The sequence below is a fragment of the Pongo abelii genome, chromosome 1, assembly GCF_028885655.2.
Source record: "Pongo abelii isolate AG06213 chromosome 1, NHGRI_mPonAbe1-v2.0_pri, whole genome shotgun sequence".
NCBI lineage: Eukaryota > Metazoa > Chordata > Mammalia > Primates > Hominidae > Pongo > Pongo abelii.
This window is the reverse complement of record NC_071985.2, coordinates 123,646,809-123,674,111: the sequence shown is the minus strand read 5'-3', so window position 1 is coordinate 123,674,111 and position 27,303 is coordinate 123,646,809. Positions and strand designations below refer to the sequence as shown.

At 43.7% G+C, this 27,303-nt stretch overlaps 1 protein-coding gene and 1 long non-coding RNA gene across 4 annotated transcripts; both read right to left on the bottom strand.

Annotated features, from left to right (window-relative positions):
• Positions 1 to 262: 262 nt before the first annotated feature.
• On the bottom strand, positions 263 to 13,919 carry TAF13 (TATA-box binding protein associated factor 13). 3 transcript variants are annotated; one of them, XR_010135738.1, is made up of 5 exons: positions 13,789 to 13,919; positions 12,863 to 12,941; positions 3,929 to 4,026; positions 1,933 to 2,490; positions 263 to 842 (listed from the first exon to the last, which is right to left on the bottom strand). XR_010135738.1 is itself a non-coding variant. In NM_001132376.1 (4 exon segments), coding segments are annotated over 4 exon segments (375 nt in total). In that variant the 5' UTR covers positions 13,816 to 13,839; the 3' UTR covers positions 2,061 to 2,319.
• A 2,302-nt stretch (positions 13,920 to 16,221) lies between these two features.
• Positions 16,222 to 27,015, bottom strand: LOC129049780 (uncharacterized). Its single transcript, XR_008513091.2, has 3 exons — positions 26,340 to 27,015; positions 20,795 to 20,922; positions 16,222 to 16,516 (listed from the first exon to the last, which is right to left on the bottom strand). It is a non-coding gene; the product is annotated as an uncharacterized LOC129049780 (long non-coding RNA).
• Positions 27,016 to 27,303: the final 288 nt, after the last annotated feature.

The following is a 27,303-nucleotide window of genomic DNA, read 5'->3' as shown; positions in this document are numbered from 1 at the left end:
GGCCTTGATTTTTAGTTGAGATGGGGTCTCTCTATGTTGCCCAGACTGGTCTCCAACTCCTGGGCTCAAGAGATCCTCCTGCCTAGGCCTCCCAAAGTGCTAGGATTATAGGCATGGGCCACGGTGCCCAGTCCTGCTTTTTTAAATGAAAAGATTCACTCAGATACGCACTGAAATAAAAAAAATTTTCAGCTAGACTAAGCAGCAAGAATTATAATGGGTATAATATTCTGGGAGGAAAAAAAATCACAAATCAGTCAGATTCAAGGATCAACCTGTTTAATTGTTCATATTTTATTCCTGTATCAGTAGATTAAGAAAGTAAAATTTTCCCAAGCACTGATTTATAGATCATGTTTATAAGCAGCACACAAAAAGTTAAGTTTCATAAACAATAACATTCAGTGATCTACTTAAATCCAATTGTAATCCTTACTTTAAACTAAGGACAATAATAATTTAATACATAGAGTAAATACACACAAAACCTGTGTATCCAGAACTACAAACATGGTTTCCACAGCCACATATGGTTTTAGTCAAGGACACATTTCCACAATGAACAAGTACTTACAAATATGTTAATAAAACACAAACCCAAATGCTTACCCTGCCATCAGCTTTTTAAGCAAACCCATTCCTGCTACTGAAAGCATTTATTTTTAGAAGCTTGAATCTGATCTGGGAAAACGGGTTCTCCTAAAACTTAACAGGATGTTATAAATCCGAGAAGATTTTAAATCAAAAAGCCTTCCAACACAGCATTATTCATGTGAAACTTGCTTTCTTTTTTTTTTTTTTTTTTTTTTTTTTTGAGACAGAGTCTCGCTCTGTCGCCCAGGCTGGAGTGCAGTGGTGCGATCTCGGCTAACTGCAAGCTCCGCCTCCCGGGTTCATGCCATTCTCCTGCCTCAGCCACCCAAGTAGCTGGGACTACAGGCGCCCGCCACCACGCCCAGCTAATTTTTTGTATTTTTAGTAGAGACGGGGTTTCACAGTGTTAGCCAGGATGGTCTGGATCTCCTGACCTCGTGATCCACCCACCTCGGCTTCCCAAAGTGCTGGGATTACAGGCAGGAGCCACCGCGCCCGGCCGGTGAAACTTGCTTTCTTAAAAAATAATAATAACTTGTTATCTGAAGAAAATTAAAACAGTTTATCTTTTAAGAGAGATAAACATTCTTACAAAAAACTATATTTCCCTCTATCATCTCTTTAAAAGAAATGCAAACCAGTTCATTATCTTTGTTTTTTTGAGAGAGTCACACTCTATTGCCCAGGCTGGAGTGCAGTGGCGCCATCTCGGCTCATTGCAATCTCTGCCTCCTGAGTTCAAGCAATTCTTCTGCCTCAGCCTCCCAAGTAGCTGGGATTACAGGCGCATGCCTCCATGCCTGGCTAATTTTTTAATTTTTAGTAGAGGTGAGGTTTTGCCATGTTGGCCAGGCTGGTCTGGAACTCCTGGCCTCAAGTGATCTGCCCGTCTCAGCCTCCCAAAGTGCTGGGATTACAGGTGTGAGCCACCACGCCCGGCCTAATTCATTACCTTTAATAATGAACTAGACAATAAACTAGTTGTTATCTAAAAACTTCTGAATACATGAAGTATAAGTCTGAGCTGTCAAGTCAAAAAAGCCATTTAGATTTCACATATTAAACAGCTATAGTAGGCCAGGCGCGGTGGCTCACGCCTGTAATCCCAGCACTTTGGGAGGCCGAGGCGGGTGGATCATGAGGTCAAGAGATCGAAACCATCCTGGCTAACATGGTGAAACCCCGTCACTACTAAAAATACAAAAAGTTAGCCAGGCATGGCGGCAGGCGCCTGTACTTCCCAGCTACTCAAGAGGCTGAGGAAGGAGAATCACTTGAACCTGGGAGGTGGAGCTTGCAGTGAGCCGAGATCACGCCACTGCACTCCAGCCTGGCAACATAGTGAGACTCCGTCTCAAAGACAAAACAAAACAAAACAAAAACAAAAGCTACAATATAGCTTACAAGGGCATAAACATACCTAACACATAAATACTACTTTATCCTTTAAATAGTCAAAAGTCAGAACAACGGCATGGTTTGCAAGGTACTTTGACTTATGTGTGGTCATTAAAACCCAGTAAGTAATTCAAGTATGGTAATACAAAGGCAGGCAATTACATGTACCAATATCACTCTAAAATCAAAGGCATAAAAATAAAGGCTGAAAACTTTGTGTTTCTCCATCTTTCATTTACATGGCTGGATATCAGAACCTTACTTTAGAAAATATACAATTATTATATATGGTTTCCCCAGATGGTAATTTTCAGAAACTACAAAGTGTCAAGATCCATAATTTGCTTCATCAAATGCTTTTCTAGCTCGTTTCAATTCTTCATTCATAGTAAGCAAGTCTTTAACCCTGGCAAACTTCCTTGGGTCCTTTCGAATCAAGAAGACGATATCTTCAACTTGTACTCGACCTTGTCTTCCAATTGACATTGCCTTGTGAGTCTATTACAAAGAAACATATTACATTTAAATTTTTAAAATCTAATATTTTACTGTTTTAATTTGCATTTATTAATTGCAAGTGAGGTAGAAGATTTTCTCTTATTATTATTATTATGGCTATTCATTTGTGAATTATCTTTCTACTCATGTCCTTTGTCTATTTTCTAATGGATTATTAGCAATGTTCCCCTTTATGCTTCACAGGCACTTTAAAAAAAATCTTAAGGACATGAAAGCTGTCAACTTTATTGTTCCTTTTTTGTTTTTTGATATACGTAGATTTTGTCATTTGTATAAAATAATTTTATAGTTTTGTGTACCCACCCATTTCATTTATGCTTTGTGTCCTCCTCTATCTTAATACCCAATAAATATTGGTGGGTTTTCTAAAAATCAAATAACTCTATCTCATCCCCTGTCATTATACACTCACCTGTGCAAAATCAAAGACCTATCATAGCATTATTTCTAATGATTAAAAAATAGAAGCTAAATACTTAATAATACGGCATTGAGCCAGACACAGTGGCTCATGCCTGTAATCCCAGCACTTTGGGAGGCTGAGGGGGTAGATTGCTTGAACCCAGGAGTTCAAGACCAACCTGGGCAACATAGTGAGACCCCGTCTCTACAAAAAATTCAAAAATCAGCAGAGCACGGTGGCATATGCCTGTAGTCCCAGGTATTTGGGAGGCTGAGGTGGGAGGAACAATTGAGTCTGGAAGGTCTCAGCTGCAGTGAGCAATGATCATGCCACTGCACTCCAGCCTGGGCAACAGAGTGAGATCCTGTCACACATAGACACACACACAAAAAAACATTGCATATCTTTAAATACTGGAAAAGGAGGGGAAAAAAATAAACCTATGTTGGATAATGGTATTATAGGTAATATTTTTATTTTATTCAAGGATTTTATAATTATATCCTTATAAAAAATGGAAGAGGCTGGGCGCATTGGCTCACGCTTGTAATCCCAGCACTTTGGGAGGCCGAGGCTGGCGGATCACCTGAGGTCGGGAGTTTGAGACCAGCCTGACCAACATGCAGAAACCCTGTCTCTACTAAAAATACAAAATTAGCTGGGCGTGGTGGTGCATGCCTGTAATCCCAGCTCCTCGGAGGCTGAGGCAGGAGAATCCCTTGAACCCGGGAGACGGAGGTTGCGGTGAACCGAGATTGCGCCACTGCACACTCCAGTCTGGGCAACAAGAATGAAACTCTGTCTCAAAAAAAAAAAAAAAAGGAAAAAGGGGGGATAGAATATATATGTATAACCTCCATCCTTAATGATAAATAGTAACCAGTAACTTCTACAAACAAGCACTCAAATGGATAGCTTATTTCAAAGGGATGCCATAAGTTCTAGTCTTACCTAAAGTTTAATATTTCAAATCTATTCTTCAATTAACTAAGACCAGTTAGGAAAGGATCTTACCATTTCAGTGATAAACTCTATGACAAGATCTTCAAGAATATCCACCGACTCAGTATAAGGATTCTGGTCATCCCCAAAGCCATACATCATACATCGCACTGTAAAAGAACAATCACTTTTGTTTACTTTTACAGATTTAACAATTTGATACTTTAAAAAAATAAACTAGAAATGAACCAAGTTATAGATAATATTGATACGAAAACATATTTACATTGTATTTGTTATCTCCAAGTATGGATTCTGGTGTAAAAGGTTTAAGAACAGTCTGATGACCAACTGTTCCCATGTAGCCTCCAACCAAATTCTTCCTTCCTCCCACCTACTGAACCTTAAGGTAAACAGTCTTTTCCTAATCTCTAGCATCTACTTACCAGCCCCTGCCCCCAGCAGAACACCTTTAAGTAGGAAACTCTGGCAGGGGACACGACAGACAGCAACAGCTTAGCTTTTTTAGAGGTGGTTTTTGTGTGTGGGCATGGCAGTGGGGCATTGGAAAAAAGGCAGACTCTTTACTGATACTACCATAGGGGAAAAAACATGAGAGAAAGTTCTCCAAGTACGTTTTTTTTTTGTTTGCTGGTTGTTTTTTTTCAGACGGAGTCTCGCTCTGTCGCCCAGGCTGGAGTGCAGTGGCACCATCTCGGCTCACTGCAAGCTCCGCCACCTCCCGGGTTCACGCCATTCTCCTGCCTCAGCCTCCCGAGTAGCTGGGACTACAGGCACCCACCACCACACCCGGCTAATTTTTTGTATTTTTAGTAGAGAAGGGGTTTCACCGTGTTAGCTAGGATGGTCTCGATGATCTGACCTCGTGATCCGCCTGCCTCAGCCTCCCACAGTGCTGGGATTACAGGCGTGAGCCACCGCGCCCAGCCCCAAATCTGTTCTTATGGGAAGAAACAGGGTACTCAAAATGTGAAAGCAGAGGGCTTACTACAAGGAATTTTGACATTTCCTATATCAATACAACTGTTGGCAAAGCCCTTTCAGGCTTCATCTGAAGAAACCATAGGAAATGCAAAAGATAAGTCTAGGTCGGGTGCAGTGGCCCACGCCCATAATCCCAGCACTTTGGGAGGCCCAGGCAAGTAGACTGCTTGAGCTCAGGAGTTTGAGACAAGCCTGGGCAACATGGCGAAACCCTGTCTCTACAAAAAAAAACACAAAAATTAGCTGGGCGTAGGCCAGGATGGTGGCTCACGCCTGTAATCCCAGCACTTCAGGAGGCTGAGGCAGATCACTTGAGGCCAGAAGTTTGAGATCAGCCTGGCCAACAAGGTGAAACCCCATTTCTACTAAAAGAAAACCCACAAAAGTCAGCTGGGGGTGTTGGCACATGCCTCTAATCCCAGCAACTCGGGAGGCTGAGGCATGAGAATCGCTTGAATCCAGGAGGCAGAGGTTGCAGTGAGCTGAGAACGCGCCACTGCACTCCAGCCTGGGTGACAGAGGGAGACTGTGTCTCAAAAATAATAATAATAATAATAATAAGAGAGAGAAGTCTAATACAGAGAAATAAAAATAACTGCCAAAAGATAAAACATATATAGCCCTTATTATATGCCAGGTACTGTCTTAAGTTCTTTACATATATAACTCATTTAATCCTCACAATGATCCTTTAAGGTAGATACTATTGATTATCCCCACTCTATAGATGAGAAAATTAAAGCACTGCAGTAACTGATTTACCCAAGGTCACAAAGCTAGTAAGAGATGGAACCTGAGTTTGAACCCAGCTGATCTGGTTCGAGTCTTTACTCATACCCACAACAGCATCGCGCTTGTTGGTAGTTGTAGTTTAGGGCAGACAGGATCCATGTGAATTCTTTTTTTTGCTCTCCTTTTTTGAGACAGTCTTGGCTCTGTCTCCTAGGCTGGAGTGGTGTCGCAGTCACAGCTTGCTGCAGCCTCAACCTCCCTGGCTCACGTGAGCAGCTGGGACTACAGACACATGCTACTATGCCTGGCTAATATGTGGGGTTTTTTTGAAACAGAAGTGTCACTGTGTCACCCAAGGTGGAGTGCAATGGCACGATCTCAGCTCACTGCAACCTCCACCTCCCGGATTCAAGAGATTCTTGAGCTTTAGCCTCCAAGTAGCTGGGATTACAGCCATGCGCTACCACATCCCGCTATTTTTTTTGTATTTTTTAGTAGAGTCAGGGTTTTGCCACGTTGCCCAGGATAGTCTTGAATTCCTGGCCTCAAGTGATCTGCCTGCCTTGGCCTCCCAAATTATTGGGATTACAGGCATAAGCTACCACACCCAGCCATTTTAAATTTTTTCTAGAGACAGGGGTCTTGCTATGTTGCCTAGGCTGTTTTTGAACTGGTTTCTAACTATTTATTTATTTTTATTTTTTCGTAGAGACAGGGTCCCACCTTGTTGCCCAGGCTGGTCTCGAACTCCTGGACTCAAGCAATCCTCCTGCCTTGGCCTCCCAAAGTGCCGGGATTACAGGTGTGAGCCACCACACCCAACTGAGATCCACACAGGTTCTTATCCTATCACCTATAAACTCCCAGTCCAGAGACAAGCTTTAAGAAGTCCTTGAAGGCCAACATGGTGTTTTACGCCTATAATTCCAGCACTTTGGGAGGCCAAGGTGGGCGGATCACCTGAGGTCGGGAGTTTGAGACCAGCCTGACCAACATGGTGAAACCCCGTCTCTACTAAAAATACAAAAATTAGGGGGGCGTGGTGGCACGCACCTGTAATCCCAGCTATTTGGGAGGCTGAGGCAGGAGAATGGCTTGAACCCAGGAGGCAGAGGTTGCGGTGAGCCGAGATCATGCCAATGCATTCCAACCTGGGCGAAAGAGGGAGACTGCCTCAAAAAATAAAAAAAGAAGTCCTTGAGACTACCCTGAAATCATCCAGAAAAATTTTATACATTATCTGTACATGGGCATTTTTCTGGGAATAATTATAACTTTTATCAGATTATCAAAGGGGTATATGTAAATGGTAAGAAATGCTGTCAAATGCTGGAAGTGTTCTGTATCTTGATCTTAGTAGTGATTACAAGTGTGTGAGTGTGTGTGTATGTGTGCACGTGTATACAGTTGTCCCTTAGTATCCTTGGGAGCTTGGTTCCAGGACCTCCCGTGGATACCAAAATCTGCAGATGCTCAAATCCCAGATATAAAATGGCATAGTGTTTGCATATAACCTAAACACATCCTATGTATATTTTAAATCATCTCTAGGTTACTTACAATACCTAATACAATGTAAATGCTATGTAAATAGTTGTTATACTGTACTGTTTAGGGAATAATGACAAGGAAAAAAAGTCTATACATATTCAATACAGACACAGTTTTTTTCCTGAATATTTTCCATCCAAGGTTGGTTGAATCCATGGATGCAGAACCCATGGATATAGAGAGCCGACTGTATAGCATACATAAAATTCAGCAAGCTGTTCACTTAAGACTTGCACAATTTATTGTATCTAAGTTTTATTTTTTTAAAAAAAGATACTCACAGAATACTTCTAAAGGAAGAAATGAGTAAATTAAGAATAATTCCTCTATTTAGAAGAAGTAAAAACTAGTAGAAGTACAAAGGGAAGAAAGTAGACCAGGCCTACAGAAGAAAAGGGTGACTTGGAAACCAGCCTGAGATAGACTATCCCTAGGGTTTTACACTGGCAAGTCTTTAGGTCCAGAAACAGGAGAAAAAAAACAAACACAGGAGCCAATAGTTCCTATCGTTCTGTTTTGGATTCTGTACTTTTTTTTGCCTTTTTTTAAAAAAAGATAATTTTAGATTTACAGCTGAGTTGCAAAAATAGTACAGTTCCCATATGCCCTATATCCAGCTTCCCCTTATGTTAACATGTTATACAACCATGGGGAGTCATGAAAGCTAAGAAATTAACATCGGTACAGGTACAGACTTTATTCAGATTTTACGAGTTTTTCCACCAATGTCCTTTTTCTGTTTAAGGTTCCCATACTATTTAGTTGTCATGCCTCCTTAGTTCCCTCTAATCCGATAGTTCCTCGACTTTTTCATCTTTCAAAACCTTGATGCTTTCTTTTTTTATTTTTATTTTTTGAGACGGAGTCTTTCTCTGTCACCAGGCTGGAGTTCAGTGGTGTGATCTCGGCTCACTGCAACCTCTGCCTCCCGGGTTCAAGCGATTCTCCTGCCTCAGCCTCCTGAGTACCTGGGACTACAGGTGCGGGCCACCACGTCCAGCTAATTTTTGTATTTTTAGTAGAGATGGGGTTTCAACATGTTGACCAGGCTGGTCTGGATCTCCTGACCTCATGATCCGCCCACCTCAGCCTCCCAAAGTGCTGGGGTTATAGGCATGAGCCACCGTGCCCGGCCCTTGAGTAGTGGAATTATAGGCATGCACCACCACGCCAAGCTAATTTTTGTATTTTTATTAGAGACGGGGTTTCGCCATGTTGGCCAGGCTGGTCTTGAATGCCTGACCTCAAGTGATTCTCCTACCTTGGCCTCCCAAAGTGCTGGGATTACAGGCATGAGCCACTGTACCCAGTCCCCCCCAAATTTTTTTTTAAAGGTTCAGGAGAACAGATCTTTCGTCAGTAATGTCTGTAAACTTACAATGGAGAATTCTGGAAGACACCATGTTAACCAAGTGATCAAAGCATCACTAATAATATACAGTATATTGACATTATGTACCCCTGATATGATGCGTTAAGAGGACACATCACACACAAAAAATAAGTTTTATTTAAAAAAAATAAAACTTAGATACAATTCTTCCTAGTAATGAATAACTTCAATCTAATCATGAGAAAACATCAAAGAAACCCAAATTCAATAAGCCCCGGATTCAAGCAAGTATTTTTAGTAGAGATGGGGTTTCACCATGTTGGCCAGGCTGGTCTCGTTCTCTTGACCTCGTGATCTGTCCGCTTCAGCCTCCCGAAGTGCTGGGATTACAGGCATGAGCGACCGCACCCAGCGACACTTTTTTTTTTTTTTAATGAAACCATTGTTTACAAAAACCTTGACACTTTTGAAGATATTGGTCAGTTATCTTGTAGACTGTCCCCAGTTTGGGTTTCTTTGATGTTTTCTCACGATTAGATTGAAGTTACACATTACTAGGAGGAATTGTATCTAAGTTGTTTTTTTTTTAAATAAAACTTTTATTTTTTGTGTGTGATGTGTCCTCTTAACGCATCATATCAGGGGTACATAATGTCAATATACTGTATATTATTAGTGATGCTTTGATCACTTGGTTAACATGGTGTCTTCCAGAATTCTCCATTGTAATTTTACTGTTTTTGTTTAAATATTTTGAGGAAGATACTTTGTCACTAACATTTTGATGGGCAGAATTCACCAGAAGGAAAATATAGTTCACTAGAAAAGGGAAATTTATTATATGGGAAGTATGTATATTGTATTTGGTTAAAGGGTCTATAAAGGCATAAAGAAATGCCAGAGAATGCTTTGAAATTCTATAGGCCCATTGCAAACCCTGACTCCCAGGTTCCCGCGATTCTCGGGCCTCAGCCTCCCAAGTAGCTGGAATTTTTTTTGAGAGGGAGTCTTGCTCTGTCACCCAGGCTGGAGCGCAGTGGCGCGATCTTGGCTCACTGCAACCTCCGCCTCCTGGATTCAAGCTATTCTCCTGCCTCAGCCTCTCAAGTAGCTGGGGCTACAGGCTTGTGACACCACGTCCAGCTAATTTTTTGTATTTTTAGTACAGACGGGGTTTCACCATATTAGCCAGGATGGTCTCGATCTCCTGACCTCATGATCCGCCCACCTCAGCCTCCCAAAATGCTGGGATTACAGGCATGAGCCCAGCCCTTGAGCCCAGCCCTTGAGTAGTGGAATTATAGGCACACACCACCACGCCCAGCTAATTTTTGTATTTTTATTAGAGAAGGGGTTTCACCATGTTGGCCAGGCTAGTCTTGAACTCCTGACCTCAAGTGATCCTTCCACCTTGGCCTCCCAAAGTGCTGGGATTACAGGCATGAGCCACTGTACCCAGTCCACCCCAAATTTTTTTTTTTAAAGTTTCAGGAGAATAGATCTTTCGTCAGTAACCTCTATGAATATTCAGGTAAGATAAGGAGAAGCCTGAAGATTCCAAATTCCTGTCATCACAAAGTAATCTCAGTGGAACAAAGGTCTTTGCTAACAACCAACTGAACATCACTCTGGATGCTCTGGTACAAGGATCCCCTTCTTATGCTGACCTAATAAGTAAAACCACATAATGGTATAAGGAGCATCAGAGAAATGAAATAAGAAATGGTCAGCATTAGTGAGGAAACGAAATATGGAAAAGGATTTGGATGTTTAAAAAATAAAAGAGTGTCTGGCTGGGTGTGGTGGCTCATGCCTGTAATCCCAGCACTTTGGGAGGCTGAGGCAGGAGGATCACTTGAGGCTAGGAGTTTGAGACCAGCCTGGCCAACATGTTGAAACTTGTCTTTACTGAAAATACAAAAATTAGCTGGGTGTGGCCAGGCACGGTGGCTCACGCCTGTAATCCCAGCACTTTGGGAGGCCGAGTGGGGCGGATCACCTGAGGTCAGGAGTTTGACACCAGCCTGGCTAACATGGTGAAACCCGTTTCTACTAAAAATACAAAAAATTAGCCGGGCATGGTGGCACACACCTGTAATCCCAGCTACTCGGGAGGCTGAGGCAGGAGAACTGCTTAAACCCAGGAGGCGGAGGTTGCAGTAAGCCAAGATCACGCCACTGCACTCCAGCCTGGGTGACAGAGCAAGGCTCCATCTCAGGAAAAAAAAAAAAAAAAAATTAGCTGGGCATGGTGGCATGTACCTATAGTCCCAGCTATTCAGCAGGCTGAGGTGGGAGGATCACTTGAGCCCAAGAGTTAAAGGTTGCAGTGAGCTATGATCATGCCACTGTACTCCAGGCCCAGTGATAGAAGAGTGAGACCCTGTCTCTAAGAAAATAAATAAAAATTAAGAAAATAATTTTTCTTAAAAAAAAATACTGACCCTGAAGCTGGGCACGGTGGTTCATGCTTGTAATCCCAGCGCTTTGGGAGGCTGAGACGGCGGATCACAAGGTCAAGAGATCGAGACCATCCTGGCCAACATGATAAAACCCTGTCTCTACTAATAATACCAAAATTAGCTGGGCGTGGTGGCATGTGCCTGTAGTCCCAGCTACTCAGGAGGCTGAAGCAGGAGAATCGCTTGAGCCCAGGAGGCAGAGGCTGCAGTGAGCCAAGATCGCGCCATTGCACTCCAGCCTGACAACAGTGAGACTCTGTCTCAAAAAGAAAAAAAAAAAAAAAAAAGATATACTGACCCTGTAGTTTCAAGGGCATTTGGGAACTGCTCACATATAACCCAGCCTAAATAAATCATATTCATCAATCTGTGTGGCCTCATCTCTCAATACTTAGATATAACTTTACATAAAGGACCCAGGACTGGGAGATGGAGAGCACATTCTCATGCTGTGTTCCAGGGCTTGGCCTGGACCATCAGTATTAGCAGCAGCTCTCCCTTCCTCGTGTTGCCAAAAAGGGTCAAAACCGTCTACTGAGGGGGTAGGATGGAGAATCAATACATTATAATCTCCATGTCATTGTTTATTTTATTTGTTTATTTATTTATTTTGGACACAGGGTCTGGTTTCGTCACCAAGGCTGGAGTGCAGTGGTACAATGTGGGCTCACTGCAACCTCCACCTCCTGGGCTCAAGCCATCCTCTCACCTCAGCCTCCAGAGTAGCTGGAACTACAGGGGCATGCCACCATGCTCTGCTAATTTTTGTATTTTTTGTAGAGAGAGGGTTTCACTATGTTGCCCAGGCTGGTCTTGACCTCCTGGGCTCAAGCGATCTGCCTGCCTTGACCTCCCGAAGTGCTGGGATTACAAGCGTGAGCCACTGCATCTAGCCTCCATGTCACTATAATGCCTTACACGATTCACCCACCTTCTTTTTTTTTTTTTTTGAGACAGAGTCTTGCTGTGTCACCCAGGCTGGAGTGCAGTGGCACTATCTTGGCTCACTGCAACTTCTGCCTCCTGGGTTCAAGCGAGCACGTCTGGTTAATTTTTGTATTTTTAGTAGAGACAGGGTTTCATCATGTTGGCCAGGCTGGTCTCGAACTCCTGACCTCCAGTGATCCACCTGCCTCAGTCTCCCAAAGTGCTGGGATTACAGATGTGAGCCACTGCACCCAGCTGTTCACCACCTTCTTACTTTGTTCATGGCCTTAGTCCAAAGCCCAAGCCCCAACTCACTTGCTACTCTCCCTCAACACCTGTTGCAGGATCCATTATTACCTGTGGCTTACAGTCAAAGAAGCCTCTCTACTGCTGTAAAGGCAAGAGGAAAACTAATGGAGGTATATTCTTCTGCCCTAAATTAAAACACTAATTACATTTGCTCACTTAAAAAGCAATTTATAGGCCAGGTGTGGTGGCTCACGCCTGTAATCCACGCACTTTGGGAGGCTGAGGCAGGCAGATCACAAGGTCAGGAGATCGAGATCATCCTGGCTAACACAGTGAAACCCCGTCTCTACTAAAAATACAAAAAAAAATTAGCTGGGCGTGGTGGCCGGCGCCAGTAGTCCCAGCTACTCAGGAGGCTGAGGCAGGAGAATGGCATGAACCCGGGAGGCGGAGCTTGCAGTTAGCAGAGATTGCACCACTGCACTCCAGTCTGGGAGACAGAGCGAGACTCCGTCTCAAAAAAAAAAAAGCAATTTATAGACACACACACACACACACACACACACACACACACACAATTGGGGTTAGGATTGGTACTATCTGATTCAAAAGTTAAACAGAATTTGATAGGCTAGTCTGAGAATATTGTCCCTACAGGGAAACATTCAAAGCAATAAATCTACTTTGAAAGGACATGTCCAAAAGTTTTCATCATCTATAACAAAATCATTGTCAAATACTACTTACATTCTTTAGAAAAAAGTCTCTTTCTTTTACCCTGTCCACCTTCTGCACCTCCTCCAATTTCTTCATTTTCTTCCTCAAACTAGAAGTTAAAATGTATACATAGAAATGTCAAATAATTGCCTTGCGTTTGATATTTTAATAATGACATTTTTTTTCCTTTTCAACATAGGCCAGAAAGCCAAAGGAAGCAGCAAAAAAAAAAAAAACACGAAACCTTAGCACTGAAGGAGCCTATGTATCTAGTCCAACTTCCAACTCATGCAAAAATGGCTTCTACAATGTTCCTAACTAATAATCCTACTGCTTCTACTTGTAAGAGTTCCAATGACCATAGTTTTTATTTTTAAACAACTAAGGTGGCCTATTTTTACTGTTAAACAGTTGATACTGAATCAAAGTCTACCTTTGTAGACTTTGTAGTAAGCAAAACTAATATTTCCTAAGCATTTGCTTATACAGTGCTAAAAACGTTCCTTAAGTAAGCCCGTAACCCTATTTTATAACAAGAAAACTGATGTTCAAAGTTAAATAACTTGCTCAGAGAGAATGGAAATTTTGAAATCCAGGCTGTCTGACTTTCAATGCATTCTTTTCCCATTACTTCACAGTAAGTACAGTTTTGTTAACAATTGAACTGTTGGTTCATAGTAAGCCCTAATAGATGTTAGTTTTGACCTCTGATGATGTTGTACGTGTTTCAGTGTCGGCAAATACAGACCAAAATCAAGGGGAAAGGGGTCACAAAACCTAATCTTCCTTCATGTCCTTCCCCACTTTCTAAAACGATCAATCCTTAGGGCGTGAAATCCCCGAACTCTGTCCGCTGAATTCACTAAGGCAAGCAGATCCGATCCTGAACTCTGCCTCCGCTACTGAGCCCGAAGGAGTGAAGAAAAGAGAGGTTTTGGACAGAGATGGTCACTCACGGTGGGGTCTTCTTCCTCATCTGCCATCTCACCAGGCCGCCAACCCACTGCGTCCCGCCGGCTGGCTCCCAGCTACTTATACTACTTCCACCGCCTCACTTCCGGTGACGCGCGGGGCGGGAGCTGGGCCTAGCCCGCTGCAGCCTGCGGGAGGACGGTGGTGCTTTCCGGCCTAGCGCCGGAAATGGGACAGTCTCTAGGGGAGGAGGCCGGAGCGCCTCCTTGTAATCCCGAAGGAATTGAAAACTAACAAAGAAAAGGAAATCACGGGGTAGGTGGCGTGTATCTCGTTGTCACCCTAAATTTGCTACTGCGTATTGAATCACGGCTTCCTGTTTGGGGACTGCGAAGCTATGGATCATAGGAGGGCTAGCCAGCGGTCCTTTATCAGACAAATATGCTTTTAAATCATTTTAAAGATTCATAGTTCCACTGTTTCTAAGCACTGTGTTAATTATTGGGGATACTGTGCTTCATCACAAATTTCCAAGAGATGGTGTCCCGAGACTAAGCATTTAAAATTTTGTGAAGGTTTTTTGATTTTTTTTTTTTTTTTTTGAGACGAAGTCTCACTCTGTCGCCCAGGCTGAAGTGTGCAGTGGCGCGATCCCGGCCCACTGCAACCTCCGCCTCCCGGGTTCAAGTGATTCTCCTTCCTCAGCCTCCCGAGTAGCTGGGATTACAGGCGTGCGCCACCATGCCCGGCCTTATTTTTGTTTTTTTGAGACACAGCCTCACTGTCCCCCGGGATGGAGTGAAGTGGTGCAGTCAGGGTTCACTGCAGCCTAGACCTGCTGGGCTCAAGCCATCCTCCCACCTCAGCCTCCAAGTAGCTGGGATTACAGGCGCACACCACCAATGCCCGGCTAATTTTTGTATTTTTAGTAGAGATGGGGTTTCGCCACATCACCCAGGCTGGTCTGGAACTCTTGGCCTCAAGCGATCTGCCCCCCTCTGCCTCCCAAAATGCTGGAATTACAAGTGTGAGCCACCGTGTGTCCACCGGGGAAGGCTTTTGGTCAGAACAATGGCTGGGAAAACCACAGGCATTGGAAGGCCAGAGCTAGGGATATAATATAAGTGTCCTACAGTGTAACAGATGATGCTACATAAAGAAAATCCCGTAATACACACGATTTCTGAATGTCCTGCTGAACATTCAGTGAGTGAAAACTAATTATCTGAGAGTTGAACCTATCTTTGTTAATAAACACAAAGCCGTCGGGCGCAGCGGCTCACGCCTGTAATCCCAGCACTTTGGGAGGCCGAGGCGGGCGGATCACAAGGTCAAGAGATCAAGACCATCCTGGCCAACATGGTGAAACCCCATCTCTATTAAAAGTACAAAAATTAGCTGGGCGTAGTGGCGCACGCCTGTAATCCCAGCTACTCGGGAGGCTGAGGCAGGAGAATCGCTTGAACCCGGGAGGCAGAGTTTGCAGTGAGCCGGGATTGTGCTACTGCACTCCAGCCTGGCGACAGAGCAAGACTCCATCTCAAAAAATAAAAATAAAAAAAACAACACAAAGCATTTTCCCACACTTTTAATGTACGTTGAATTTTCTAGGAATGTTATTACCCCAAAATTGAATAGTAATTGTATTTTGTTTTGTCTGGAATTCATTAAGAGCTGTGTACCATTTCAAGAAATAACGTCACCAAAAGAAACATCACTTGTAATAATTTGAACAGTGAATACTGAAAAAATAACTTTGATTTGAAGAATGTGAGTTAAATTATTAGGCCCAAAGAGGCATTAAAATGAGAGGCAATCACATCCTACTTGCCCCCTTTTGAGCTATGTATTTATGTCTTAAAACTGCTTGCTATTGCCACAAGTATTAGTTATAAATTAGCCTAATTATGCCCCATCAGACACCATATCCCACACCCTATAGCTTGATAATGTTTAGCCAATTACTAATCAATGTTATTTTTGTGAACCAGTGAGAACTCCTTAAAGACAACTTTGTATCAGCCCACTCCCTGTCCTCATTCTTTTCCTTTTAAAATCCACTTGTACCTGCTGCTAATCTTAGAGTGTATATTCTGGGCAACTTTATGCTGCTGAGTTGCAATCCTCAAGTGTGGCCCAAATAAACTCTCTATTTATATTAATTTTGCCTCAGCTTCTTCCTTTTAGGTCGACAATGCTCACCCAAAATCAGTCTGCATTCAAAGTGATTCTACATATAGGTAGAAGCATCTGAAATCTTCATTATCCCCCCTAGTGCCATCATGCCTGAGTATTTATATATTGAAACAAATGTTATTATTTTTACTTTACTTTTATATTACCTTTATGCCTGACTTCCTGGCCACTGAATCACTGGATCCTGTTAGGGTATTATGTTATTTTCAAAATTATGTGAGTAGGTAGATATATTAGTTATTTATTGCTATAACAAATTACCCCAAAACTTAGTGGCTTAAAACAAATATTTATCACACAGTTTCTGTGGGTCAGCAATGTGGGTGCAATTTAACTGGGTGCCTGTGGCTCAAGGTCCCTCCTGTTGCAGTCGGGATGTTGGCTGGGGCTGCAGTCATACCTCAAGTGTTGATGGAGGAGAATTTGCCAGAGTCACTCACAGGTTGCTGGAGGTTTCAGTTCCTCCAGGTTGTTGGACTAAGGGCCTCAGTTCTTTAATGGATGTTGCCCAGAGGCCTCCCTCAGTTCCTTGCCATGTAATCCACTCCATAGGGCAGCTCACAATGTGCCAGTTGCCTTCCTCCAGAGGACACAAGTGGGAGAACCCAAAAGACAGAAATCACAGGTTTTTTGTTACCTAATTTTGGAAGTGACATCCTATAATTTCTGCTCTATTCTATTCACTAGAAGTGAGTAAAAAAGTGCAGCTAGGGCTGGGTGCAGTGGCTCACGCCTGTAATCCCAGCACTTTGGGAGGCCGAGGTGGGCGGATCAGGAGGTCAGGAGTTTGAGACCAGCTTGGCCAACATGGTGAAACCCTGTCTCTAATAAAAATACAAAAATTAGCCGTGTTTGGTGATGCACACCTGTAATCCTAGCTACTCAGGAGGCTGAGACAGGAGAATTGCTTGAACCCGGGAGGCGGAGGTTGCAGTGAGCTGAGATGGCGCCACTGCACTCCAGCCTGGCCGACAAAGCAAGACTCCATCTCAGAAGAACAACAACAAAAAAAAGTGCAGCCCAAATTCAAGGAGAGGGGATTACATAAGGGCAAGAATATTGCTGGGGAGATCACTGGGGGCTTTCTGAGAGGTCACCTACCACAGTAAATTATATTATTTTTGAATTTCACTGCACAATAATGGAGACACTGTATTTGTTATTAATATTTAAGGGAGATTGTTGAGCCTGATAGGTTTGAGAACTGCTTTTAGGTAGTGATCCAGTGTCCAGGAGGTCAGGCATAAAACATTCATAGTGTCTGTTATCAGGGGAGTAGATAGATAAAATATGCTGGATGCACAGCACGGAGTGCAATGCAGCAATCAGAAGCAATAGATTTAGCAACATGGACAGAACTTGAAAACAGTGCTAAATTAAAAAGTAAGAAACAATAAAATCTATAACATAATACCATTTATAGAAATTAAAAATACTACTTATTTTACAGGAAAATATAAAAAAGCATAGACATTAAACACACTAGAAAGTTGCAGTGTAGGAGAAATGGGAATAAGGATAAAAGGAATAAATTGATAAATAAAAAGTGAAGGACTTTGGAAGGGCCAATTGTAATAGTATGCCATGAGCTGCAGCATGTGAATAATTCAATCCTGTGAACCTGAGATCCAAAATACAAAGTGGGGAAAAAAAATTGCAGTATCAGTCCAGGTGCAGTGGCTCACGCCTATAATCCCTGCACTTTGGGAGGCCGAGGCAGGCGGATCACGAGGTCAGGAGATTGAGACCATCCTGGCTAATACAGTGAAACCCTGTCTCTACTAAAAAAAAAATACAAAAAATTAGCCAGGCGTGGTGGCAGGTGCCTGTAGTCCCAGCTACTTGGGAGGCTGAGGCAGGAGAATGGCATGAACCCGGGAGGCGGAGCTTGCAGTGAGCCAAGAACGCGCCACTGCATTCCAGCCTGGGCAACAGAGCGAGCCTCTGTCTCAAAAAAAAAAATTGCAGTGTGATGAGCAGAGCAGAAGGAAAACACAGAATGAAAAGTCATGGTGTGCTTCTACAAGATGTTCTCTGTGGGTTGCCAGAGCCAAGTTTTTTGGGTGGGGATGCAGGAAATAAGGCTGGAATTTGCGTGTGAAAGGCCTTAAATGTTCTCTTCAGAGACTGAACTTCAAACTACAGAGTTCTTGGGAAGTCTTTAAACAGATGTGTCACGTGACTTTACAGTTTTTAAAAAGATCACTTTTGTGGGGAAACTAGGATGAGAGATGATTATAATCTGAATTAAGGCAAAGAGGAAGAAGGAACTGATTTAACACAAATTTTAAGAGACAATTTACAGGACTTTGTGACAATGAATGTGAAAGCTGTTGACAGAAGAATGGGATGCTATTAATATAAATAGGAAAGAAAAAGGGGAAAGAAGTTGGAAGTGGAAGGAAATGAGTTTAGTCTGTGTTTGAGAGTCTGGAGATGTCCTAAAACTGATGGAAATCCAAGCCAGGAATTACAGGCCCAGAAATCCGCAGAAAAATTAGTACTAGAAGCCAGATGCGGTGGCTCACGCCTGTAATCCTAACACTTTGGGAGGCCAAGGTGGGCGGACTCCCTGAGCTCAGGAGTTTGAGACCAGCCTGGGCAACATGGTGAAACCCCGTCTCTACTAAAACACACACACACACACAAAAAAAAAGAAATAAAGAAAAATTACTACTAGAGAAAATGACATGGGAGATACCATCACAAAGCGATAGTCTAGAGATTGCACGGAAACAAAAGCTGAGAGGATAGAGGCAAAGGGCACAGCCTTAGAAACAGTACATCAAGGAGACAGAGTGACAGAAGGAATAGTCAAAGAGGTAGGAAAAGATAAAAGTAGCATCAGGAGGAGGAGAGGGAGGAGAAGAACTGAAAACCCAAAAAGAAAAAGTTTCAAAAAGAAGCAGGTTTGGGCTGATCACTTGAGGTCAGGAGTTTCAGACCAGCCTGGCCAACATGATGAAAACCCATCTCTACTAAAAATACAAAAAATAAAAAATAAAATAAAATAAAATAAAATAATTAGCCAGGTGTGGTGGCGAGCACCTGTAATCCCAGTTGCTCGGGAGGCTAAGGGAGAAGAACAGCTTGAATCTGGGAGGCGGAGGTTGCAGTGAGCCAAAATCATGCCACTGCATTCCAGCCTGGGTAACAGAGCAAGATTCTGTCTCAAAACAAAACAAAACAAAACCAACCAAAAAAAGCAGGTGGTATGGAGTGCTCAGTGCCAGAGATTACGAGATTGAAGATTTAAGAAAAGGCCTTGGATGTGACAATTAGGAGGTATGGGAATGATCTGGAGAACAAAGTTTGAGGGTGTTGGTAAAGATGGAAGCCAGATTATAACAGGTTAAAGAATGAGTATATAGTTGGATACTGAAGGTAGAAAAGCAAAGAGGAAAGTAGCCTTAAGAGGGCAGTAAAGGCCGGGAGCGGTGGCTCACTCCTGTAATCCCAGCACTTTGGGAGGCCGAGGCGGGCGGATCAAGAGGTCAAGAGATTGAGACCATCCTGTTTAACATGGTGAAACCCCGTCTCTACTAAAAATACAAAAATTAGCTGGGTGTGGTGGCACGCACCTGTAGTCCCAGCTACTTGGGAAGCTGAGGCAGGAGAATTGCTTGAACCCGGGAGGCAGAGGTTGCAGTGAGCTGAGATCACGCCACTGCACTCCAGCCTGGCAACAAGAGCGAGACTCCTTCTCAAAAAAAAAAAAAAAAAAAGAAAGAAAGAAAAAAGAGGGCACTAGGACCTAGGGATGTGGACTTTGAATAAATGATTACTGAATGAATGAAGCTGTGAACTTATCCCAGCCATTTAGCTAACTGCTCAGAAAATCCTGTTTTTCATTACAGCAAAAAATGGAATGAGCTTTTAATGAAAAAGGTAATGACAAAAGAGATTTGTTCACAGAAGAATGGAATCAGCAGAGAGGTAATTGATAGAAGGAAGAAATGGAGCTGTATGAGAGTAATTTGGAAGGAATGGCAGGGGTGGGATTATCAGAAATGAGGAAAGCAGGAGCTGGATGGTGGGTTTGAGAGGTGTTAGTGATGGGATATTGGTAGGCAGGTAGCACCACTCAGACTCCAAATCAAGGCAGAAGATTTGCAGTCCCACCCCTACCTCCACTTTCACCCCTCCATCCCAGGGTGTAGACGTCTACAGTGCTTCTCCCTAATTTGGGCTTAGTGAGGTAATGTCACTTTTAAAATGGCTTTCAGAATTTCCACAATAATCTTAATGCAGTCTTAACCACACTTCCTGTGCTCCATGGTTAAATATGCAGACTCTGAGATCAGATAGGTTGAGTCTGAAATCTTAGGTGTACTATTTATCAGCTATGTTACCTTGAGACAACTTACTTGACCTGCTGGTACACCCATTTCCTCATCTGTGACAGGGGGATAATAATAGTTACTAACCATATAAGGTTATTATGAGATTTAGATGTGTTAATAACCATGAAGTGTTTTGGGTAGTACCTGGCATGTAGTAAATATTCCATAAGTATCGTTGTTTTTATTATTTATTTTTTTTATTTTTTGAGACGGAATTTCGCTCTTGTTGCCCAGGCTGGAGTGCAATGGCGCAATCTTGGTTTACGGCAATCTTTGCCTCCCGGGTTCAAGCAATTCTCCTGCCTCAGCCTCCTGAGTAGCTGGGATTACAGGCATGCACCACCACGCCTGGCTAATTTTGTATTTTTAGTAGAGATGGGGTTTCTCCATGTTGGTCAGACTGGCCTCGAACTCCCGACCTCAGGTGATCCGTCCGCCTTGGCCTCCCAAAGTGCTGGGAGTACAGGCATGGGCCACTGTGTCTGGCAGTTGTTTTTATTTAAGGGACTACCTTTCACCATTGTCTTCTGCTGTTCTCTTTCATGAGCTCTGCATTCCAGTTCCACAAGGCCACGTTCAATTATTCATGCAATAAATATTCATGAAGCACTTGCAAAATGTTCAGCACTAGCTATGGGACTGTGGATAAAATGACAAAACAAATGAACATTACAATATAGCAGGGGGACATAAGTTAAACAGATATTGTATGCTTTGGAAACATGATTGGGGAAGGAGACTGAAGGTCTGAGAATTCTCCCTTGAGCAAGTGAGGTCTAAGTTGGGACTTGAGGGATGAATGTGAGTTAGCCATTGAAGGAGGAAGGGGAGGCTTTACTGTGCCCCAATCTTACCTTGCACTTTCCCTCTCCAGGCCTTTGATGGCTCAATTCCCTCCCCACTAGAATGCTCTTTATTTCTGCTTATTGAAATGGTATAAGCTTTTCAGGCCCAGCTAAAATGTCTGCTCCTCAATAAAGCCTTCCCTGAACGCTCCAGCTGAAGGCAGTTTCCCATTTCTACACCCCCCAGCACTTAGTTTTCATTTTCCTTGGACACTTCTCACTTTCTGCTGTATTTTTTGGTTATTTATAAACACAGCTTATCTTTTTCTACTAAATCTTAAACTTTTTAAGAACAGAGTATATTTCTCATTCATCTTTGAGTTCCCAAAGGCTAGCACATTCCTTAGATTTAGAAGTCCTGGAACAAATGTTTGTAGCATAAATTAATGCCTATTTGACATCCCTTTTCAAATATGTTGTAATTCAAATGAAGCTATTGTTGCAAGCTGTGCCTTTGAGGCTGAACTTACTCTTTGGTTAAACCAGAATGCCACAGTCATGGTCCCCATGACTGATTAGTGTTCACCACAATGACCACAACAACCCTAACAAACAGGCCACTGTTCTTGACTGACAGGCATTTGGCAACAACTACCAGTTCTCCAGTGAACACTGAAATGAATTGAGGAAGGACTGTCTGAATTGAGAGTCCCTAGGCCAGTAGGCTCTATTTATTCTTTGCAGTTGGGCTGCAAGAGCTGGTCACCCAGTCTTTGGCCTGATGTGAGACACAACTGCACTGGGTGGCAGTGAGGCTATGAGACTTTCCAGGGTGACAGAAACATTAATGATTGTAACAAAATAATCAAAGATCAATATCAGTGGAAAGCACTGTAATTTGAGGCAGTGTGATAACAAGAGAAAGGGAGTTTTGATCTTAGACCTGAGTATGGATCCTAACAGGCTATGTTCTCACCCACGTCTCTTCTTTAAGTCTCAAGATTTCATTTAAAAAAAAAAAAATCTGGAAAACAGTTGTGAAAATCAAAGATACTGTCTTTACACAATGCTCATGTTCTATTAAAATGTGTTTATTCATCTATCTTACCCAACATATTTTCTTCTCTGAGGGCAGGGACTTACTTATGCCGCATTTCTGCAAAATCGAGCAAAGTGCTTAGCACACAGTAGTAGACACTGACAAGTACTTTTTTTTTTTTTGAGACAGGGTCTCGCTCTGTCATCCAGGCTGGAGTGCAGCAGTACAATCATGACTCACTGCAACTTCCACTTCCAGGGCCGAGGTGCTTCTACTACCTCAGCCTCCCATGTAGCTGGGACCACAGGCATGCATCACCATGCCTGGCTAATTTTTTTATTTTTTATAGAGACAGGCTTTCACTATATTGTGCAGGCCAGTCTTGAACTCTTGAGCTCAAGCAATCCGCCCACCTCAGTGCCCAAAGTGCTGGGGCTACAGGCATGAGCCACCAGGCTAACCACAGATACTTTTTAAACAAATTAGCCGCGTGCGGTGGCTCACGCCTGTAATCCCAGCACTTTGGGAGGCCGAGGCGGGCGGATCACGAGGTCAGGAGATCCAGACCATCCTGGCTAACACGGTGAAACTCCGTCTCTACTAAAAATACAAAAAAATTAGCCGGGTGTGGTGGTGGGCACCTGTAGTCCCAGCTACTCGGGAGGCTGAGGCAGGAGAATGGCGTGAACCCGGGAGGCGGAGCTTGCCGTGAGCCGAGATCGTGCCACTGCATTCCAGCCTGGGCTACAGAGCGAGACTCCATCTCAAAAAAAAAAAAACAAATTGTAGCAGGAGAAGCCTCAGACAAAACTCCTCAGACACCGAGTTAAAGAAGGAAGGGGTTTGTTTGGCTGGGAGCATCGGCAAGCCTCCTGTCTCAAGAGCCGAGCTCTTCAGGTGCTCAACTTCTGTGCTTTTAAGGGCTCACAACTCTAAGGGGGTCCACGTGAGAGGGTCATGATCGATTGAGCAAGCTAGGGGGTATGTGACAGGGGCTGCAAGCACCAGTGGTCAGAGCGAAACAGAACAGAACTGGAGGTTTCACAATGTCTTTCCATACAATGTCTGGAATCTATAGATAACATCAGTTGCTAAGTCACGGGTGGAATTTTAACTACCAGGCTTAGGTCAGGAAGGCCCAGGCCTGGTTTCAGGTCGGGTTCCTAGGCGCTGGGCTACCTGCCTTTAGTTTCGCTTCTCTTTCCTTTTCTGAGTATAAAACAATATGAGAGGGTCTCTCTCTTCCCTCAAAATGAAAAACAACAATAATAGCTATCATTTATGGAATACTTACTCATGTCAGATATTGTTGTAAATAGTAATTCACTTAATCCTCCAACAACCTTAGAAAGGAGCTAACTCAATTTCACAGAAAACTGAACTTTTTTTTTTTTTGAGACGGGGTCTCACTCTGTCACCAGGCTGGAATGCAGTGGCCCGATCTCAGCTCACTGTAACCTCCTCCTCCCACGTTCAAGCGATTCTCCTGCCTCAGCCTCCCGAGTAGCTGGGACTACAGGTGCGTGCCACCACGCCCAGTTAATTTTTGTATTTTTAGTAGAGATGCAGTTTCACCATGTTGGCCAGGATGATCTCGATCAAGAGATCATCCTCATGATCCGCCCGCCTCGGCCTCCCAAAGTGCTGGGATTACAGGCATGAGCTACCGCGCCTGGTCAACTTTTTGTTTTTAGAATATAAAAGTCTTGATACAACTAATTTTGAAATAGCCTGGTGAGACTCACTCTATTCAATTAAAAAAATGTAAAATATCTTATACAATATGAAAAAGAAAAAATATGGTGGAGGGAGAAAGAAGAAAGAGTGGGAGAAAAAAAGTAGGAAGAATAGAGACAGATGTGGAAGATGAAGAAAAAGTAAATTTTGAGTGGAGTTAAAAGAAAACTGTTTAATCATAAGATACTGTGTGCATTATCACTGCCCTTTGGAAATTGTAATTTGAGGCCGGGCACGGTGGCTCACGCCTGTAATCCCAGCACTTTGGGAGGCCGAGGCAGGTGGATCACGAGGTCAGGAGATCAAGACCATCCTGGCTAACACGGTGAAATCCTGTCTCTACTAAAAATACAAAAAATTAGCCGGGCGTGGTGGCGGTTGCCTGTAGTCCCAGCTACTTCAGAGGCTGAGGCAGGAGAATGGCGTGAACCCGGGAGGCGGAGCTTGCAGTGGGCCGAGATGGTGCCACTGTACTCCAGCCTGGGCGACAGAGCGAGACTCCATCTCAAAACTAAAATAAAATAAAAACTGGAATTTGCCACCGGGCGTGGTGGCTCACGCCTGTAATCCCAGCACTTTGGAAGGTCGAGGCGGGTGGATCACGAGGTCAGGAGTTCAAGACTAGCCTGGCAACATAGTGAAACCCCATCTCTACTAAAAATACAAAACTTAGCTGGGCACGATGGCGCGTGCCTGTAGTTCCAGCTACTCGGGAGGAGAGGCAGGAGAATTGCTTGAACCCAGGAAGCTGAGGTTGCAGTGAGCCGTGATCACACCACTGCACTCCAGCTTGGGCAACAGAGTGAGACTTTGTCTCAAAAAAAAAAAAAAAAATTGTAATTTGCCAATTCATCACTCTTCCTGGTTTTTCAGCTTTGATTTCATCCTTAATTTTTTTTTTCTGTTTTTTGAGACATAGTCTTGCTCTGTCTCCCAGGCTGGAGTGCAGTGGCGTGATCTCAGCTTAACGCAACCTCTGCCTCCCCGGTTCAAGTGATTCTTCTGCCTCAGCATCCCGAGTAGCTGGGATTACAGACACACACCACCACGCCCAGCTAATTGTTGTATTTTTAGTAGAGACAGGGTTTCACGATGTTGCCAGGCTCGTCTCCAACTCCTGACCCCAAGTGATCCACCCGTCTCGGTCTCCCAAAGTGCTGGGATTACAGGTGTGAGCCACCATGCCCAGCCTTTAAATTTTATTCTTTTTTTTTTTTTTGAGAGGGAGTCTCACTCTGTTGTCCAGGCTGGAGTACAGTGGCGCAATCTTGGCTCACTGCAACCTTCGCCTCCCAGTCTGAAGTGATTCTCCTGCCTCAGCCACCCGAGTAGCTGCGATTGGAGGCGCACGCCTCCATGCCCGACTAATTTTTGTGTTTTTAGTTTTGTGTTTTTAGACGAGGTTTCACCATGTTGGCCAGGCTGGTCTTGAACTCCTGACCTCAGGTGATCTGCCCGCCTTGGCCTCCCAAAGTGTTGGGATTACAGGCGTAAGCCATTGCGCCCGGGCTTAACTTTTTTTTTTTTTTTTGAGGTGGAGTCTCGCTCTGTTGCCCAGGCTGGAGTGCAATGGCACAATCTTGGCTCACTGCAATATCCGTCTCCCGGGTTCAAGAGATTCTTTCGCCTCAGCTTCCTGAGTAGCTGGGATTACAGGCACCTGCCACCACTCCCGGATAATTTTTTTTGAATTTTTAGTAGACACAGGGTTTCACCATTGCTGGCCAGGCTGGTCTCGAACTCCCGACCTCAGGTGATCCTCCCGCCTCGGCCTCCCAAAGTGTTGGGATTACAGGCATGAGCCCCTGCGCCCGGCTGATTAACTTTTATTCTAACCTCTGAGAATGACAGAACAGGAAAGACTTGTCTTTCAGAGTATGACAAAAATTGGAGAGGTTTTCATCTAGTTAAAAAAAATGGGGAGAAAAAATTATCTCTAAAAAGTGAGGGGCATGAGCAAAAATGAGAAAGCAAAGACTGTAACTGAAGAACATAGTCTTTATAGACAAAGCTTAAAGCCCATATAGGAAACAGTGGAAAATACTATTGGAAGGCCTTGAATAGCAGGCTAAGGACTTAGGCATTATTCAGTAGGTAGTGGTTGCTGTCAAAGGAAACACCAGTGTAGTATGGAGGAAAATTTTCTAGTCCTGATTTCAGAAGGCTGGAATTATTGTGCCAGTGTAATACTTGGCAGTCCTTACCCTAAACCTTGGTTTATTTCTAAAACAGGGGTAATCAGGCAGTTGTGAGGGTTAAATAAGATCATATGACAAGGTGTGTTTGCTTTGAAAATTTCAAAATGTTATAAAAATGTAAGTTTTCATTGTTGTGAGGACACAATTGATACTTAAAGAATACTGATATAGCAAAATTACTAAGGTGATGGCTGTAGGATTAAAAGAGGGGCAATTTTTTTTCTTTTCTTTGTTTTTTTAAGACGGAGTTTCACTCTGTTGCCCAGGCTAGAGTGCTATGGCAGGATCTCAGCTCACCGCAACCTCTGCCTCCCCGGTTCAAGCGATTCTCCTGCCTCAGCCTCCCAAGTAGCTGGGATTACAGGCATGTGCCACCATGCCCGGCTACTTTTGTATTTTTAGTAGAGACGGGGTTTCTCCATCTTGGTGAGGCTGGTCTCGAACTCCCGACCTCAGGTGATCCGCCCACCTTGGCCTCCCAAAGTGCTGGAATTACAGGCGTGAGCAACCGCGCCCGGCCAAAGAGGGGCAGTTATTATTACTATTATTTTTTGAAATGGAGTCTCTCTCTGTGGCCCAGGCTGGAGTGCAGTGGTGCTGTCTCGGCTCGCTGCAACCTCCGCCTCCCGGGTTCAAGCTATTCTGCCTCTGCCTTCCGAGTAGCTGGGATTACAGGCGCATGCCATCATGCCAGGCTAATTTCTGTATTTTTTTTTTTTTTTTTTTTTAGTAGAGACGGGGTTTCACCATGTGGTCAGAGTGGTCTTGAACTCCTGACCTCAGGTAATCCGCCTGCCTCGGCCTCCCAAAGTGCTGGGATTACAGGCGTGAGCCGCGCCCGGCCAGCTGCTACTGTTTTAGACAATGGTTGATGAAGGGTTCGAAGGCCTAAACACTAGAGCTTTTGTTCTGTTTTGTTTTTGAGTGGTCCAAGTTCTTTTGGGCAGGGGAATTTGTCTGTGTGTGAATGTGCAAACATATACATAATCTGAGTGGCTGCCTGGCCTTGTCCAAGGTTTTGTCCCGTATATATGCCGTCTTTTTTTTTTCTTTCTGCATGTATGTATATTTTCTCAAGGCGTCTGTCCTGCACTACACTTTGGCTTGTCTTTCCAGGCCAGCTTCCAGAGGATGCTTTGGCAGTTTTCCCTCTGGGTAACCAAGCAGGCTGCAGCCAGCAGATGGCACTGCAGCAGAAAGGGGCAGAGTCCCTTTAGGCCCTTGACAAGCACGGCGGATTAGTAACCTTATAATTTAACCC